Source organism: Salvelinus namaycush, chromosome 25, assembly GCF_016432855.1.
Source record: "Salvelinus namaycush isolate Seneca chromosome 25, SaNama_1.0, whole genome shotgun sequence".
Classification (NCBI taxonomy): Eukaryota; Metazoa; Chordata; class Actinopteri; order Salmoniformes; family Salmonidae; genus Salvelinus; species Salvelinus namaycush.
The window spans coordinates 39210038-39227670 of NC_052331.1; the positions used below are offsets into that span (position 1 = coordinate 39210038).

General features: G+C 41.7%; 1 protein-coding gene across 2 annotated transcripts in view; it reads left to right on the forward strand.

The window, feature by feature from the left end:
- The window catches only part of LOC120020714 (nuclear receptor-binding protein 2-like), a 56263-nt gene that overhangs the window by 12359 nt on the left and 26271 nt on the right, over positions 1–17633 (forward strand). For both annotated transcript variants that reach the window (XM_038964435.1, XM_038964436.1), the window contains exons 2-6: positions 14422–14544; positions 14943–15044; positions 15402–15491; positions 16027–16067; positions 17238–17332. In XM_038964435.1, coding sequence (XP_038820363.1) covers positions 14422–14544; positions 14943–15044; positions 15402–15491; positions 16027–16067; positions 17238–17332 — 451 coding nt within the window. The remainder of the gene's footprint in view (positions 1–14421; positions 14545–14942; positions 15045–15401; positions 15492–16026; positions 16068–17237; positions 17333–17633) is intronic.

Sequence of the window (17633 nt, forward strand, 5' to 3'; positions counted from 1 at the left end):
TATGGTACCCTTCCTGCAGGCTCATCCGTACATGACCCTCCAGCATGACAATGCCACCAGCCATACTGCTCGTTCTGTGCGTCATTTCTTGCAAGACAGGAATGTCAGTGTTCTGCCATGGCCAGCGACGAGACCGAATCTCAATCCCATTGAGCACGTCTGGGACCTGTTGGATCGGCGGGTGAGGGCTAGGGCCATTCCCTCCAGAAATGTCCTGGAACATGCAGGTGCCTTGGTGCCTTGGTGGAAGAGTGGAGTAACATCTCCCAGTAAGAACTGGCAAATCTGGTGCAGTCCATGAGAAGGAGATGCAGCTGGTGGCCACACCAGATACTGACTGTTACTTTTGATTTTTACCCCCCCCCCCCCTTTGTTCAGGGAAACATTCTTCAATTTCTGTTGGTCACATGTCTGCGTAACTTGTTCAGTTTGTCTCAGTTGTTGCATCTTATATTCATACAAATATTTACACATGTTAAACTTGCTGAAAATAAGCGCAGTTGACAGTGGAACTTTTTTTATTTTTTTATTTTTTGCTGAGTTTATATAAACACTTGTGTTTGAACCGGTTCAGAACTTTACTTTGCTTATCAGAACAGTGGAACTGGGGGAAAATAATGGTTCTGTTCAGAACAAAACGATTGGAAAATAATTTTGGTTTCAACTCCTGCTTTGTTGTGCCTACCAACCTCTGTGTGGTAAAGAGAGAAACCGCATGAATCTTATTAGAATTGCATGCAATAACCAGTGGCCCCCTAATGTATACTTCTGCCTCAAATATGTAGCTATAATATTGTCTATTTTAGTTGGTGTACTTTTGATAACCAATAGCTTTTTTGTTTTGTTGATACAACAGAGTTACACGATTTGTTATGCGTCGAACTGCTTTGCTTTATCTTGGCCAGGTCACAGTTGTAAATGAGAACTTGTTCTCAACTAGCCTACCTGGTTAAATAAAGGTGAAATAAAAAAACTTTAGGGCTTATTCCAAACTTGAGTTCTGTGCTCTCGGCTTTACCTCAGAGGGCTAATACCATCTGGAGGCCTGCAGACAACACTGGTTCGATTTCCAGTCGATCACAGTGGGGTATGTGGAGGGCTGGAAAACCAATATTTCACCATTTGGCCTACTGAGACGCCAAGGAGTCTGAGGCAGATTTTGCACAATGCACGTCACAAATAAGACACTCGTACAACTCCAGTCTAAACCACAGCCTATTACATTTTGATAAAGTGGATGACTCAGGCCTTGAATAAGTAACTTTTTTAACGGGCTCGCTGGTGAAAAACCTCCCAGTAAAGGTTTCTTCTCAACAACAGCCCTCCCACTGAGTGATAATGTATGAATCCCAAATGGCACCCTATTCCCTTTCATAGTGCACTACTTTTGATCAGGGCCCATAGGGCTCTAGTGGAAAGTAGTGCACTATATAGTGAATAGGGTGCATATTTTTTGGAATGGTGTGTGAGTGAGAGATTATACATCCTGCAACCTTTAGGGGAAGCATGGTAATCAGAACCTGCTGTTATGCGTACTGAAGACTGCAGTGGTCCAACAAACTGTTTACATCGCATTTGCCAGACATGACTACAAGCCACTGTACTAATTCATGAATGAGAGAACATCTAACTATTGTGCTGGATTGGCTACAATTCTGTATACTATTGTTTTATTTGACAGTGACCACTTAAAAGGAGTACATGTACACCAGCGTTTAAAAAAACAAACATTTCTAGACTATCCCGTCTTAACTGCAGATAGTTTCCGAGTCCCATATTTTTGAGCTGTGACATGAACTGCAACTTGTACGAGGAAATCCACATGCCGTTCTTCATGCGAATGACAGTCAAACTGTGTTATCAAGTGCTATTTGCTTGTGAAATTGTCATGCAATGCATTCTCCCCATTGTTGTCGTTTTTTTTTATTGGTGGCCCACTCCTTTTTGATGGTATGAACCCAACTTTTTAAAGGTTTCTGTTTTTTTTATGCTGTAATTTTTCCATGTTTTTATTTATGGTACAATGTTAATGAAGAGGACCTGTATTTACAGTCTGAAGACTGCTTATGTGTCCTCAATATGGGATGGGGGTTTATCTGTGAAGCGGAGGTGCCGCTGTCCTTTATCTGTGATTGGCTCATCCATTTTTGTACTGATTCTAGCCATGATTATTGATGACTACAGTATCCTTTCACATTGTAAATATGGTACTGGAACTGACTGACCCTGTATATAACACGCTTAGTTGTCTTCTTTTATATAACTTGTGTGTTTTTGTTCTATCTTTTTGTTGTTGTTATTTTTAGTATTACATTGTTATTGATTACTGCATTTTGGGGTTTTCGAGTTTGCAAGAAAGGCATTTCACTGTAAGACACGTAAAGAAAATGTGAAACTTTAACTTATAAATGTCATAGCATTTTAGCATTTTAAAATGTTATGTCTATTTGGTTTGGTCAGGGTGTGATTTAGGGTGGGCATTCTATGTTTTGTTTTCTATGTTTCTTTATTTCTATGTTTTGGCCAGGTATGGTTCTCAATCAGGGACAGCTGTCTCGTTCGTTGTCGTTGTCTCTGATTGGGAACCATACTTAGGTAGCCCTTTTTCCCTCCTTTCAGGGTGGGTAGTTAACTTTGTTTGTGGCACTAATGCCCTGTAAGCTTCACGGTTGTTTTTCGTGTGTTGTTTTGTTGGCGACCATTTTGAAATAAAAAGGAAAATGTACGCTTACCACGCTGCACCTTGGTCTTCTTCCAGCAACGGACGTGACAATAAATGCCTTATTAGTTAAAACTGTGGTATCAGAACTCAAAATAATAAGCATGTCATGGAACTCTGTCTATGAATTTGAGCGGTTAGTCCAACCCCATCCCTCAACTGTTTCCCAAAGCAGTGGTGGGGTGGCTGCTTTTTAAGTGATTTTTAAAGGTGACCTTGTATGGCCTGAAATGTAATTAGGCTATTCAAAACAATGGGCCTTTCTCACATTTTACCGTCTCCAATAAATAGGATAGTTCTAGTGTGTACAGTGCCTAGTGAAAATCTACACACCCCTTACACATTATTCACATGTTGCTGTCTTTGAATATAATCTAGAAAAAGGATCAAATTTGTTTTTGTTTTTCTACAGAACTACACAACCCCTCCCATTTAATAAAAATAAAAGATTTCTTGACTGCGTAAGTCTTCACACCCCTTAGGGCAAAATATGGCCATCGTTTTTCTCAATTGCTCAAGATCAGTACACTTCATTGATGGACATCATTTTATTCAAACCATGTCTCTGATATTCAAGCAAATTTTAAGTCAGGACTCAGACTTGACCACTCAGCAACACTCAACACCTCTTGGAAAGCCGTTCTGGTGTGTCTTAACCATGAAAATTTGTGTAATTGTCTCGCTGAAAAATAAAGCTATTCCAGAGTTAGGTTTTGAAAAGACAGATTTGTTTTCTTTAACTTTTTTACCAGGGCTTTGCTCTTTTTCATATTTATTTTAATCACGACAAACTCCCCAGTCCCTGCTGATGACGAGCATACCCATAACATGATGCCTCACAATGGGCGTCAGGCTCTCATCACGGTATCTCACTGCATTCAAATTGCCATTGATTTTTAAAATGCAATTGTGTTTGTTGTCTGTAGCTTATGCCTGCCCATACCAGAATGCCACAGCCACCATGGGGAACTCTGTTCACAACGTTGACATCTGCAAACCGCTCGCCCACACGACGCCATACACGTGGTCGTCACTTGAGGCTGGTTGGATGTACTGCCAAATTCTCTAAAACTACGTTGGAGGCTGCTTATGGTAGAGAAATTAACATTCAATTCTCAGGCAACAGCTCTGGTGGACATTCCTGTAGTCAGCCAATTGCACGCTCCCTCAACTTGAGACATCTGTGGCATTGTGTTGGGTGACAACTGCACTTTTTAGAGTGGCCTTTAAACTTTATTCATAGATTTTTCAGATATAACAACAGAAACAGTACAACCCCTAACCCCTCGTACTCCCTTCCTCCCGTCAAACCACCCACCCAACAAGGCATCTATAAAAGTAAGTTAAATAGGAAAGAAACAAACAGTAATAGAAACAAACAATGGAAAATAAAAAGAAGTTCAATAAATTCTTATCAGCACAAATGACCACTAGAACAGATATGACTGCTTACCAAACTATGCAAGTTACACTAAGTAAAAGACAGGCTCTCCACGTATTGTATGAAGGTCGACCAGGTTAAGTCTAACTTTTGTCGGGACCCATACAGTGTACCTAACCTTCTCCAGAGGCCTAGATGACATCACCTCCTTAACCCACTGCATAAAGGAGGGTGGCTTTGCAGACTTCCAGTGAAAGAGGACAAGGCGGCGAGGCAAATGCTGTCACATTTGCCTGATGCATGTGTGCCTTCTGGTCTAGGGGGAAGTACCCCAAAAATGGCAGTGACCGGGTTGGTGCTAACAGTTGTATTACGCATATGTGAAGAGAGCCTCGAAAATGGGGGTCCCAGAGGCCACTCAAAGATTGGCATGACCAAAACATGTGTCCCACAGTCTCTGGACTCTGGTGGCTTCTCAAACACTTGGGATCAACATTTGGGTATATTTTTGCCAATCTGTCATTGAGTAATTGAGACATAAGTCCATGCCTTATGCAAAGTGACGTGTGGATACGCTCAACACTTTGTTGCCATATCATCGGGTAGTTCGCCACCTATGTCTTGCTCACATACATATTTTGTATTTGCAAAGGAAGGCGGATTAATGTGGAGTATTATGTCGTATATGGAGATTTTACCCTTCAGATAAGGGTTAAGATCTAAGCACCTCTGGACTGGACACTTAGTAGGCTCAAGTGGAAATGAAGGGAAATATTTTTTGGCAAAGCTGCGGGTATCTAAAAAAAAGTGGGTATTGGGAATATTATGTTCAACCCTCAGAGTATCGAATGAGACTAATGTGTTATCAACAAATGGGTCACAAAGAAACATCAGACCATTCCTATGCCAGAACTGGAATGCCGTGTCAATTTGTGACCCTGGGAAGAGATGATTAGATGTTATTAATGGAGAGAAGCCGCTTGCTTGTTTAAGGCTAAAGTGATTTCGGAATTGGGACCAGATTTTAAGGGAGTTCCTAACTAGAGGTTGACTTTATTTATTTATTTTAAATGATTTTTCAACGCCGATACTGATTTATTGGAGGACCAAAAAAGCCGATACTGATTTAATCGGACGATTTTATATATATTTGTAATAATGACAATTATAACAATACTGAATGAACACTTATTTTAACTTAATATAATACATAAATAAAATCTATTAGTCTCAAATAATGACACATGCTCAATTTGGTTTAAATAATGCAAAAAGTGTTGGAGAAGAAAGTAAAAGTGCATGTGCCATGTAAAAAAGCTAGCGTTTTTAAGTTCCTTGTGCAGAACATATGAAAGCTGGTGGTTCAATATTCCCAGTTAAGAAGTTTTTAAGTTGTAGTTATGATAGGAATTGACACGTTGACTATTTCTCTCTATACCATTTGTATTTCATATGCCTTTGACCTAATCTCGGGAGGTGATAGGCTTGTAGTCATAAACAGGGCTGTGCTTCAAGCATTGCGAAGAGCTGCTGGCAAATGCAGTAAAGTTTGAATGAATGCTTATAAGCCTGCTGCTGCCTACCACCGCTCAGTCAGTCTCCTCTATCAAATATCAAATCATAGACTTAATTATAATATAATAACACACAGAAATACGAGCCTTAGGTCATTAATATGGTCAAATCCGGAAACGATCATTTCGAAAACAAAACATTTATTCTTTCAGTGAAATACGGAACCGTTCCGTATTTTATCGAACGGGTGGCAACCCTAAGTCTAAATATTGCTGTTACATTACACAACCTTCAATTGTATGTCATAATTATGTAAAATTCTGGCAAATTAGTTCGCAACGAGCCAGGCGGCCCAAACTGTTGCATATACCCTGACTCTGCGTGCAATGAACGCAAGAGAAGTGACACAATTTCCCTAGTTAATATTGCCTGCAAACAAGAATTTCTTAACTAAATATGCAGATTTAAAAAAAAAAAATACTTCTGTGTGTTGATTTTAAGAAAAGCATTGATGTTGTAACGGCTTTCTTCCTGGGATGAAGGAGAGGACCAAAATGCAGCGCAGTTAGTGTTCAACATGTTTAATCAAGAATGACAATAACTTGAACACTATACAAACTACAAAATAACAAACGTGAAAACCGAGACAGTCCTATCTGGTGCAGAACATAAACACAGAGACAGGAAACAACCACCCACAATCCCCAACACAAAACAAGCCACCTATATATGATTCTCAATCAGGGACAACGATTGACAGCTGTCTCTGATTGAAAACCATATTAGGCTGGACACAGAAACAGACAAACTAGACACACAACATAGAATTTCCACCCAGCTCACGTCCTGACCAACACTAAACAAGCAAAACACATACGAACTCTGGTCAGGACGTTACAGATGTTTATGGTTGTTGATTGTTTTTTCGCGAATGCGCTTTTGTTAAATCGTCACCCGTTTGGCGAAGTAGGCTGTGATTCGATGATAAATTAACAGGCACCTCATTGATTAAATGCAACGCAGGACAAGTGATTATTGTTTTTTTTACAAGATAAGTTTAATACTAGCTAGCAATTTACCTTGGCTCCTTGCTGCACTCGCGTAACAGGTGGTCAGCCTGCCACGCAGTCTCCTCGTGGAATGCAATGTAATCGGCCATAATCGGCATCCAAAAATGCCGATTACCGAATGTTATGAAAATTTGAAATCGGTCGACCTCTATTAACAATGGGGTTCAAAACATGGGTGCCAAGGTTCATGGGCATTGGGGAGCACAGGAGCGAGACCGGAGAAGTTGGAAGGCTTGACTGTAACATTTGTTTTCAAATGTAGAAACCCAATAAACACATTATAGATATATTTGCTGACCTGTAGTAGTGTAAAAAAATTGGGAAGGCCCAGCCCGGCTGCAGGCTTAGGTCTCTCTAGATATACCTTTCTCGTTTGTGGATTTGACTTATTCCAAATGAAGTTGTAAATATAGCTGTCCAGTTGTTTGAACATCGACTTTGGCTGAAAAATGGGAATAATTTGGAATAAGTACAAAAACCTAGGCAGTAGTCATCTTAACAGAATTAATGCGACCTGCTAATGAAATGGGAAGAGACGACCACCTTATGAAATTCTGCTTCGTGCGCTACAGGAGTGTTTTGTAGTTGTTTAAACAGAGCCTTAAATGAGCGTGTGACCTTTATCCCCAAATAAGTAAAGACCTGATGCTCCACCTTAAATGGGGCATACCCAATTCCTTCTGCTAACTGATTAGTGGGGAGGAGCACACTTTTTGTTAGGTTTAACTTATAACCAGAGAATGTCCCAAAACCTTTTGGCATGTCCAAGAGATAGGGGTATAGACTCCATAGGGTTAGAGATGTATAAAATAAGATTGTCTGCATATAATTATGTTAGGTTGCCCCTTAATATTCCCTTAATCCTCTTCTCCGCCCGCAGGGCGATAGCAAGAGGCTCAATAGCCATATCAAATAGGAAAGGGGATAAACAGCAACCCTGCCTGGCCCCCCCCTGTGGACAACGAAGTAGCTGGAGGTAACATTGTTGGCGTGAACAGAACCCACTGGGGACGAGTACAAAATCTTAATCCAGGAAAGGAATGACGGGCCAAACCCAAATCATCTCTCTAGGACTGTAAATAGATATTCTCACTCAACCCGGTCGAAAGCCTTTTCGGCATCAAGAGATATGACGTCCTCTGGCTGTAGAGTTGAGTGGGCAGAATAAAGAACATTAAATAGACGGCACATATTATAGAAAGATTACCTACCTGAGAGAAATCCGATTTGGTCAGAGTTAATTATATTAGGCATCACTGTCTCTAAACGGCACGAGAGGACCTTAGTGAGAATTTTATAATCGCAGCACAAAAGGCTTATAGGTTGGTATGAGTCACAGTCTAGGGGATTCTTGTCCTTTTTTAAGCAAAACCAAAATAGTCGCCTGGGTAAGGGTCTGAGGCAGTTTCTGACTAGAAAGGATTTCATTGTACATTGAGCTGAGGATAAGGGATAATTTAGAGGAGAATGCTTTATAAAATTCGATAGGGAAGCCATCAGACCCAGGAGCTTTACCACTCTGCATGGACTGGATTTCCACAGTAGCTTCATCTTCACTCATTGAGGCATCCATGTTGGTTTGTTCATATGAATTGAGACCGGGGATGTCTAGAAATGCATGCATACGAGATGTGTCAGGAAGAGTCTCTGACGAGTAAAGAACAGAGTAGAATTGCTTAAATTGATTGATTTCTTTGGGATTAGTAGAAGTTGAAGTCAGCTGCAACACAGATTTCAGGTATGGTGCTGCTCAGCAGCGGATTGTCGAAGCTGGTGAGATGTTCATAGAATTTTTACCTCGACTTAAACAGAAGCTGCTCCGTTGGTTTGGAAAGATTGTCAAATTCCAGATTGGTGTAGCAGTCTCTCTTTGTAGAGTTCAGGAGTCAGAGAACAGGCATATCTGTTGTACACATCTAGAATGAGTTGCGATAGCTCCGATAAGTGTTTGGTGCGCTGTTTGTCATGTATGAAATAATTTGTCCCCTTTAGATATGCTTTTAACGACTCCCACACAGTAGAGTGAGACACGTCAGGGGTGCAGTTGATCTGTAAAAAGACATCAATGTGAGTTGATATGTATTTTTTTTAAAGGCACTACAGGATAGTAGTAGTGGGTCAAGTCGCCATGCGCATTGTGACACAGTACTGTCCAGAAAGAGGATATCTGGCTGGACAGGGCTATGGTCTGAGATAACGATGCTGTGATATTGGCTATTAGTTACAAAAGGAAGAATTCTATTGTCCAGCAGGAAAAAGTCAATCCTAGAGTATGAGCGGTGGACTGGAGGGAAAAAAAGGGAGTATTGTTCAGCAGTGGGATTGCTTCTCCTCCATGAATCAGACAAATTATAGGATTCTGGAAATGAGTTGATTACTGCGCCTGATTTTAGAAATTACATTGTTGGGCTTCGGTCTGGATCTGTCTAGACTTGGATGCAATACACAATTTGAAATCTCCACCCAATGTCAAATGATGAGCGTTAAGGTCGGAAAGTGTTGTGATGAGGTCAGAGAAATTGAGCGTCATCCCAAGTAGGACCATAGAGGTTAGCCTAGAATAACCTGTGTGCTAAACCATTTACCCATCACTATAATATATCTTCCATTAGTATCTGAAATTACTTTGAAGGAGACAAATGGGGTGCCTTTTCTGATAAGGATGGCTGCCCCTCTGGCCTTAGCACCAAAGTTGGAGTGAAATATTTGGTCTAACCATCCTCTCTTTAGTTTATCATGGTCGCTAGACCGGAGATTGGTCTCTTGGAGAAAAACAATGAACGGACTTAAGGACTTAATATGAGCATACAATCGGCTATGCTTGACCACCTGGTTAATCCCTTTTACGTTCCAGCTGCTAAAGCATGTGGAGCCTAGAGTATGTGAATTAGGCATAGTCATAGTAATCAGAAATGAATGTTAGTACGATCTCATGGCCAGTGTGCTGAAAGATCAGAGTAATAAAATATAAAGAAAAAAAACAAAAAACAACAACAACAAAATAGCCAGAAAACCTTGGACCCCTATGCTGGCCTTCCCCCTGTTGGAAGGCTATTCAGACGGGTGTCATGTCTCGCCAAGTCTTCGTTAACGGAGTCGATCTTTATGTTGACCTCGGTGGCGAGAATAGCTATTTGTGCAGATAGGTCAGTGGATAGTGACTCCACCTTAACCAGCACAGTCTGTTCAGATTTAATGATAGCTGTCATTACCACGTCTTGGCCGTTATTGTCTCGACATTTTACGATTGAAAAGACAAAAAAAGGGAAAAAAGCCAGATTAGTCAATTGGGTTCGATTCCATATTAAATGTTACAACAGTAACACGGTAGGGGAGGTGTTGGTCAAGTATTAATAGTAAATTGTTCGCGTCTTCACATGTTGCTGCTTCCCAGTATTTTTTTTCTGTGTTATTTCTTACATTATTAGCCCATAATTATTTTGGGTGTTATTACATACAGCTGGAAAGAACTCTTGGATATCAGAGCGGCGGTAACTCACCAGCAGTATGACCAGGAATACGACTTTCCTGAATTGGATCCTTTGTTCGTACCCCCCAGGGCAATTGATTCCAGAGGCTGATCTAAAACACAGCCGGTGGAGAAGAGGTATTCGGAGTGGACTTCTAGTCCGACTCAGGAGGCGCGCACATCACCCACCGCTTCCGAGTATTTTACTCGCTAATGTTCAGTCTTTGGATAATAAAGTTGACGAGCTCAGGGTGAGGATCTCCTTCCAGAGAGACATCAGGGATTGTAATGTACTCTGTTTCACGGAAACATGGCTCTTGAGATATACTGTCTGAGACAGTACAACCAGTTGGGTTCTCAGTTCATCACGCAGATGGGAATAAAGATCTCTACGGGTAGAAGGGCTGTGGTGTATGTCATGATTAACTACTCATGGTGTGATTGTGATAACATACAGAAACTCAAGTTCTTTTGTTCACCCGACCTAAAATACCTCACAATCAAATGCCGACCGTATTACCTTCCAAGAGAATTCTCTTCGGTTATAGTCACAGCCGTGTATATTCCCCATCAAGCCGATACCACTTCGGCCCTCAAAGAGTACACTGAACTGGAAACCACATATCCTGAGGCCACATTTATTGTAGAAGGGGATTTTAACAAAGCTAAAATGATAGTACTTCAGTAGCGGTTTCCTCAACACATTGACTGTAGTACTCGCTCTGAGAACATTGGACAACAGCTACTCAACTTTTTGAAATGCCTACAAGGCCCTCCCTTCGGTAAGTCTTATCACGACTCCATTTTGCTCCTCCCTTCCTATAGGCAGAAACTCATACAGGAAGTACCCGTGCTACGGACTATTCAAACGCTGGTCTGACCAATCAGAATCCATGCTTCAAGATTGTTTTGATCATGCGGACTGCGATATGTTCCGGGTAAGCCTCTGAGAATAACATTGATGAGTACACAGATGCGGTGACTGAGTTTATCAGGAAATGTATAAAAGATGTTGTACCCACTGACTTTAAAACCTACCCAAACCAGAAACCGTGGATAGATGACAGCATTCGCGCAAAACTGAAAGCATAAACCACCGCATTTAAACATGGCAAGGTGACTGGAAATATGGCCGAATACAAACAGTGTAGTTATTCCCTCCGTAAGCAATCAAACAGGCAAAACGTCAGTACAGAGACAAAGTGGAGTCGCAATCCAACGACTCAGACACGTATGTGGCAGGGTCTACAGACAATCACGGACTACAAAGGGAAAACCAGCCACGTCGCGGATAGCGACGTCTTGTTTCCGGATAAGCTAAACACCTTTTTCGCCCGCTTTGAGTATAAGTGCCACTGACGCGGCCAGCTACCAAGGACGGTGGGCTCTCCTCCGTGGCCGATGTAAGACGTTTAATCGCGTTAACCCTCGCTGGGGAAGCCGCGTCCTCAGAGAATGCGCAGACCAGCTGGCTGGAGTGTTTACGGACACATTCAATCTCTCCCTATCCCAGTCTGCTGTCCCCACATGCTTCAAGATGTCCACCACTGTTCCTGTACCCAAGAAAGCAAAGGTAGCTGAACTAAATGACTATCGCCCCGTAGCACTCACTTCTGTCATCACGAAGTGCTTTGAGAGACTAGTCAAGGATCATATCACCTCTACCTTACCTGACACCCTAGACCCACTTCAACTTGCTTACCACTCCAATAGATCTACAGACAATGCAATCGTACTGCCCTATCACATCTGGGCAAGAGGAAAACCTATAAGAATGCTGTTCATTGACTATAGCTCAGGATTCAACACCATAGTACCCTCCAAGCTCATCGTTAAGCTCGGAACCCTGGGTCTGAACCCCGCCCCGTGCAACTGGGTCCTGGAGTTCCTGAAGGGCCACCCCAAGGTGGGGAAGGTAGGAAACATCACCTCCACTCCGCTGATCCTCAACATAGGGGACCCACAAGGGTGCATGCTCAGCCTCCTCCTGTACTCCCTGTTTACCCATGACTGCGTGGCCACGCACGCCTCCAACTAAAGCATCAAGTTTGCAGACGACACAACAGTAGTAGGCCTGATTACCAACAATGACGAGACAGCCTACAGGGAGGAGGTGAGGGCCCTGGGAGTGTGGTGCCAGGAAAATAACCTCACTCAACATCAACAAAACAAAGGAGCTGATCGTGGACTTCAGGAAACAGCAGAGGGAGCACCCCCCCCTATCCACATCGACGGGACCGCAGTGGACAAGGTGGAAAGCTTCAAGTTCCTCGGTACACATCACTGACAAACTGAAATGGTCCACACACACACAGACCATGTGGTGTAGGCGCAACAGCACCTCTTCAACTCTTCACAATTGAGAGCATCCTGTCGGGATGTATCACCGGCTGGTACGCCAACTACACCGCCTGCAATCACAGGGCTCTCCAAGGGTGGTGCGGTCTTTCCCAACGCATCACCGGGGGCAAACTACCTGCCCTCCAGGACCCCTACAGCACACGATGTCACAGGAAGGCCAAAAATACCAAGGACAACAACCACCCGAGCCACTGCCTGTTCACCCCGCTATCATCCAGAAGGCGAGGTCAGTACAGGTGCATCAAAGCTGGGACCGAGAGACTGAAAAACAGCTTCTATCTCAAGGCCATCAGACTGTTAAATTGCCATCACTAGCATCTTAGAGGCTGCTGCCCTATATACATAGACTTGAAATCACTGGCCACTTTAATGTTTACATTTTTTTTATTTATTATTAAACCACATTTTGCATTACTCATCTCATGTATATACTGTATTCTATTCATTGCTCATCCAACTATTTATATATTCTTAATTCCTTTACTTTAGATTTGTGTGTATTGTTAGATATTACTGCACTGTTGGAGCTAGTAACACAAGCATTTCGCTTCACCCGCAATAACATCTGCTAAACATGTGTATGTGACCAATAACAATTTATTTCTAATGATGATCAGCTTCTTGATATGCAACACCTGTCAGGTGGATGGATTATCTTGGTAAAGGAGAAATGCTCACTTTTGTACACAACATTTTTGAGAAATAAGCCATTTGTGCATATGGAACATTTCTGGGATCTTTTATTTCAGCTCATGAAACACGGGACCAGCACTTTTTTTGTGTTTTTTTTTGTTGAATGATTGTAATTTGGAAAATGTTATATCTTTCACTTTGTAAATGTGGAGTAGGTTGTTGTAGATCATTAGAACATGCTAATTTAGTCCCTTGTTTAGATTACATTTTAAGACAGAAAATGTTAAGACAATGCAAGGGGTGTGTAGACTTTCCCTAGCGACCATCTTCCTTGTGTGACCCCGTTTTGCTCTCCAGGCAGGATAGCGTGCAGTCTGTTTGGAACGGGATCATTTCCTTTTGATCCCTTACTTACAGCGTGAGTCAGAAGAGCATTGACTTATTCAATTTAGACTAATTTATGCAAATATAACTAATGTAAATTTGTTTTTTTCCCTAACTTATGTTCTTATACTGTCCTTTGCAACTCCCTGTCAGGTAGACGGTTGTTGCTCAACCACCAGAAATATTTTGGGGATACTTGAGTCATACACTGTGTACAAAACGTTAGGAACACCTGCTCTTTCCATGACAGAGCTTTCATTACAGCTGGTCAGTCAATGATTACTTATTGATGTCACTAGTTAAATCCACTTCAATCAGTGTAGATGAGGTGTGTTCCTAAGGTGTTCCTAATGTTTTGTACACTCAGTGTATATTCTATTCTAGAACATATTGGAAGTTGTAAACAATGTTTGTTCGTTTTTAAATGGTCGGTGCAAGCTTTGCTTCTGTACCTCTAAAATGAACCACTATAACATGCAGCGAGAAACCAGGGTTCATTTTGAATACTTTGTACAATTCCTCATTTTCTTTGAAGTAATCACTGATCTGACATGTCTGGATTGGTAAAAACTAAGAGGTGGTAGTCTTGCTTTCACCTATTCAATTGTTTTGTTTCAGTGATTGCCTCAAGAAGGGGAAGAAGGAGGGAAGCATTATAAATTTATATTTTGGACTTTTGTTGAACAGATGGAGATGGAGGATGACAATGGGGAAAGATGGAGATGTGTCATATGACAGTAGGCCAGATTCTAACCTATGCCGACACTGTAGACTTGTGCTGGAGACTGGCTTTACCCCTAGAGCAGCCAGGCCACAGAGGGAAGCATTTTAACAGTTTCGAAGAGGGCTGACTAATACTTTGGACCTACGCTTTCCTCTGTTTTTGTAGGTGAGTCAGGGGAATGTTCCGGGCATCGAGACTGCCTCACTGGCCATGGACACAGAGGAGGGGGTGGAGGTGGTGTGGAACGAAGTGCAGTTCTCCGATAAGAAGGTCTTCAAATCTCACGAGGTATCATTTTGATAATCCTGTCCTGATTTTCCCCCACTTTTAAAGGCACACTCTGGTATAAAAAATAATAATAATTGGACCCGGCAGGACTAGAACGGTATATATTTTTTGTCGTGTGTGTGTCTGTCAGAGTTATATGGATAACCGGCTTTGAGAGGTCATGGGGTGGGCGGGCAGGTAGCCTAGTGGTTAGAGCGTTGGGCCAGTAACCGAAAGGTTGTGAGATCAAATCCCCGAGCTGACAAGGTCAAAGTCTGTCGTTCTGAACAAGGCAGTTAACCCACTGTTCCAAGGCCGTCATTGTAAATAAGAATTTGTTATTTAACTGACTCGCCTAGTTAAATAAAGGTAATAAAACATTTCAGAAGTGTGGGTCTTCATGGTTGTTTGTCTTGCAGGATCGAATGAGGGAGATGTTTGAGAGCCTGATGCATGTAGATCACCCCAACATTGTCAAGTTCCATAAGTACTGGCTGGACACCAGGGAGAGTCGGGCGAGGGTGAGGGACATGAGCACGCATGACCTTGGTCTCTCTCTCACACACACACACACACACACACACACACACACACACACACACACACACACACACACACACACACACACACACACACACACACACACTCACAGGTAACCAGTACATACTGTACACAGGAACAAACCGTCAGCGTCCTGGAGAAGTAATTCCCCTCCTTTAAAAACAAAAGTCAATTCAAAACGGCTTGTGAATTTCAATGACTATAGTATATGGATATATAATTTTACACTTTTTGGATAAACAAGGTTTTCCAAGAACACTGATGCCCCCCCCCCCCCCCTCCACTCATTATATCTCCATGTTTATCTCCGAACTCAGGTGATCTTCATCACAGAGTACATGTCATCAGGCAGTCTCAAGCAGTTCTTAAAGAAAACAAAGAAAAACCACAAGACCATGAATGTCAAGGTGAGTCCATTCCATAGAGAATGATACAGGCCTCTAATGACCAAAAGGCTGAGGGCTTCCACCATTTTAAAGTAGTCAAGTGGGTGGGTAATTCCTATGGGTAGCCTGAATGGCGTTACCCATAATTCCTATGGGTAGCCTGAATGGCGTTACCCATGTTGTCAGATCTATCATTTCTATGGTCCATTCCCACTCGTCTTCCTCCTCCCTCATCAAACCTCAACTGGGAATAGCGCCATCTAGTGTTTGGCTTTAAAACTACCACAACATATAGGATTTAGAACGTTTCTCATAGTCACTTATCCTGTATTTGTCTCTGGACGCATTCCAGACCACCCGCAAAGCAGTCGCGCTGCACATACTAACTGATTCAAATGCTCTGCAGCAGGGCATCAGATTGCACCAGTAGGTTAAACACTTATCCAGACGGTGTGAGATTTTGTTGCATGACTGCAACGTAGACGGCCTGGAACGAGGCCACTGTTTTTGTATCTATTTAAGTCATTCAGTAAAACTGTGTTTCTCTGCTTGCTAGGCATGGAAGCGATGGTGCACTCAGATTCTGTCAGCTCTGAGGTAAGAACCCACCATTCAACCTGTCACTCAAAACTCACCCAAATGATGTCCTTTTTTCCCCCCCACTGGGCAAATGTGAAACACAAAATCGGTCCCTTTTTTGGTTGATTTTCAACAAATGTGAACTTTACTTGAAATAAACCAACTCTTGAAATCTTGTAGTCAAATTGTGGTTCAAATCTAGTTAAAATTATGTTGACCTCTTTTTTTTTTTTTTTTCTTCTTCTTTTTTTTGAGTTTTCAACCAAAAGTTCAACTACAATTCTGATGACGGTGATAGAACATTGGTTTTGTGTGAACTCTATTTATATATTTTGTGTATATTTTGTGTGAACTCTATTTATTCAGTGATCTATCTAAAGGACAGTGGTGGAAAAAGTACCCATTTGTCATACTTGAGTAAAAGTAAAGACACCTTAATAGAAAATGACTCAAAAGTGTTTGGTTTTAAATATACCTAAGTATCAAAAGTAAAAGTGTAAATAATTTCAAATTCCTTATTAAGCAAACCAGATGGGACGATTTTCTTGTTTTGACTTTTTTTTTTTTTTACTGTTAGCCAGGGGCACACTCCAACACTCATACATCATTTTCAAACAAAATATTTGTTTAGTGAGTCCACCAGATCAGATGAAGTAGGGATGACCAGGGATTTTCTCTTTAAGTGTGTGAATTAGACCATTTTCCTGTCCAGCTAAGCATTCAAAGGGAAATTGTATGGAGTAAAAAGTACATTATTTTCCTCAGGAATGTAGTAAAGTAAAAGTAGTCAAAAATATAAAAAAAGTAAAGTACAGATACCTGAAACTTCTTAAGTACTTTAAAGTATTTTTACTTAGGTACTTTACACCACATGGTCACAAGAGGAAAAAAGAAGATGGCAGCTCCACAAAGCAGTATCCCAGCAGGTTTAGGGGAGAATCTGGCTGCCATGTTTACATGTGTCTCTTAAATTGTATTATATTTAACTACTATAAATGAGCAACTTCAACATCAAGCTGAACGATGTGAAACTGCTTCTCCTGTAGAAGATTTATGAAGTAGATTATACACAGCACATGACAAGACATAATATATTACTGACGTTTGATTTTAACACAGGACAGAAATCACACGCACGCAAAAAGGTTCGTTTAAAAAAAAAATATGAATGTGAATTTATATCCGCAGTTATCTGCATTCCTGCCACCCGCCCATAGTCCATGGCAACTTGACGTGTGACACCATCTTTATCCAGCACAACGGACTCATCAAGATCGGCTCGGGTATGTGGTCTACAGGGCAAGGAGGGGGGGGGGGGGGGGGGGGGGAAAGAGTCCCAGTACTCCACCGTTTTCCCTGACGCTAGTTGGATTTAAAAGCACAGGAAATGTGCTTTTAATAGTGTACAAGTGAACACTTGCAGGGAAAAGTAATAGTGTACAAGTGAACACTTGCAGGGAAAAGTAATAGTGTACAAGTGAACACTTGCAGGGAAAATATTGGAGAATTACAACGTAGGTGTTTATCTAATCACCTGTTTAGGCTGTTCCTAATGTACCCCTCTAACAGACCTACAGTGATATC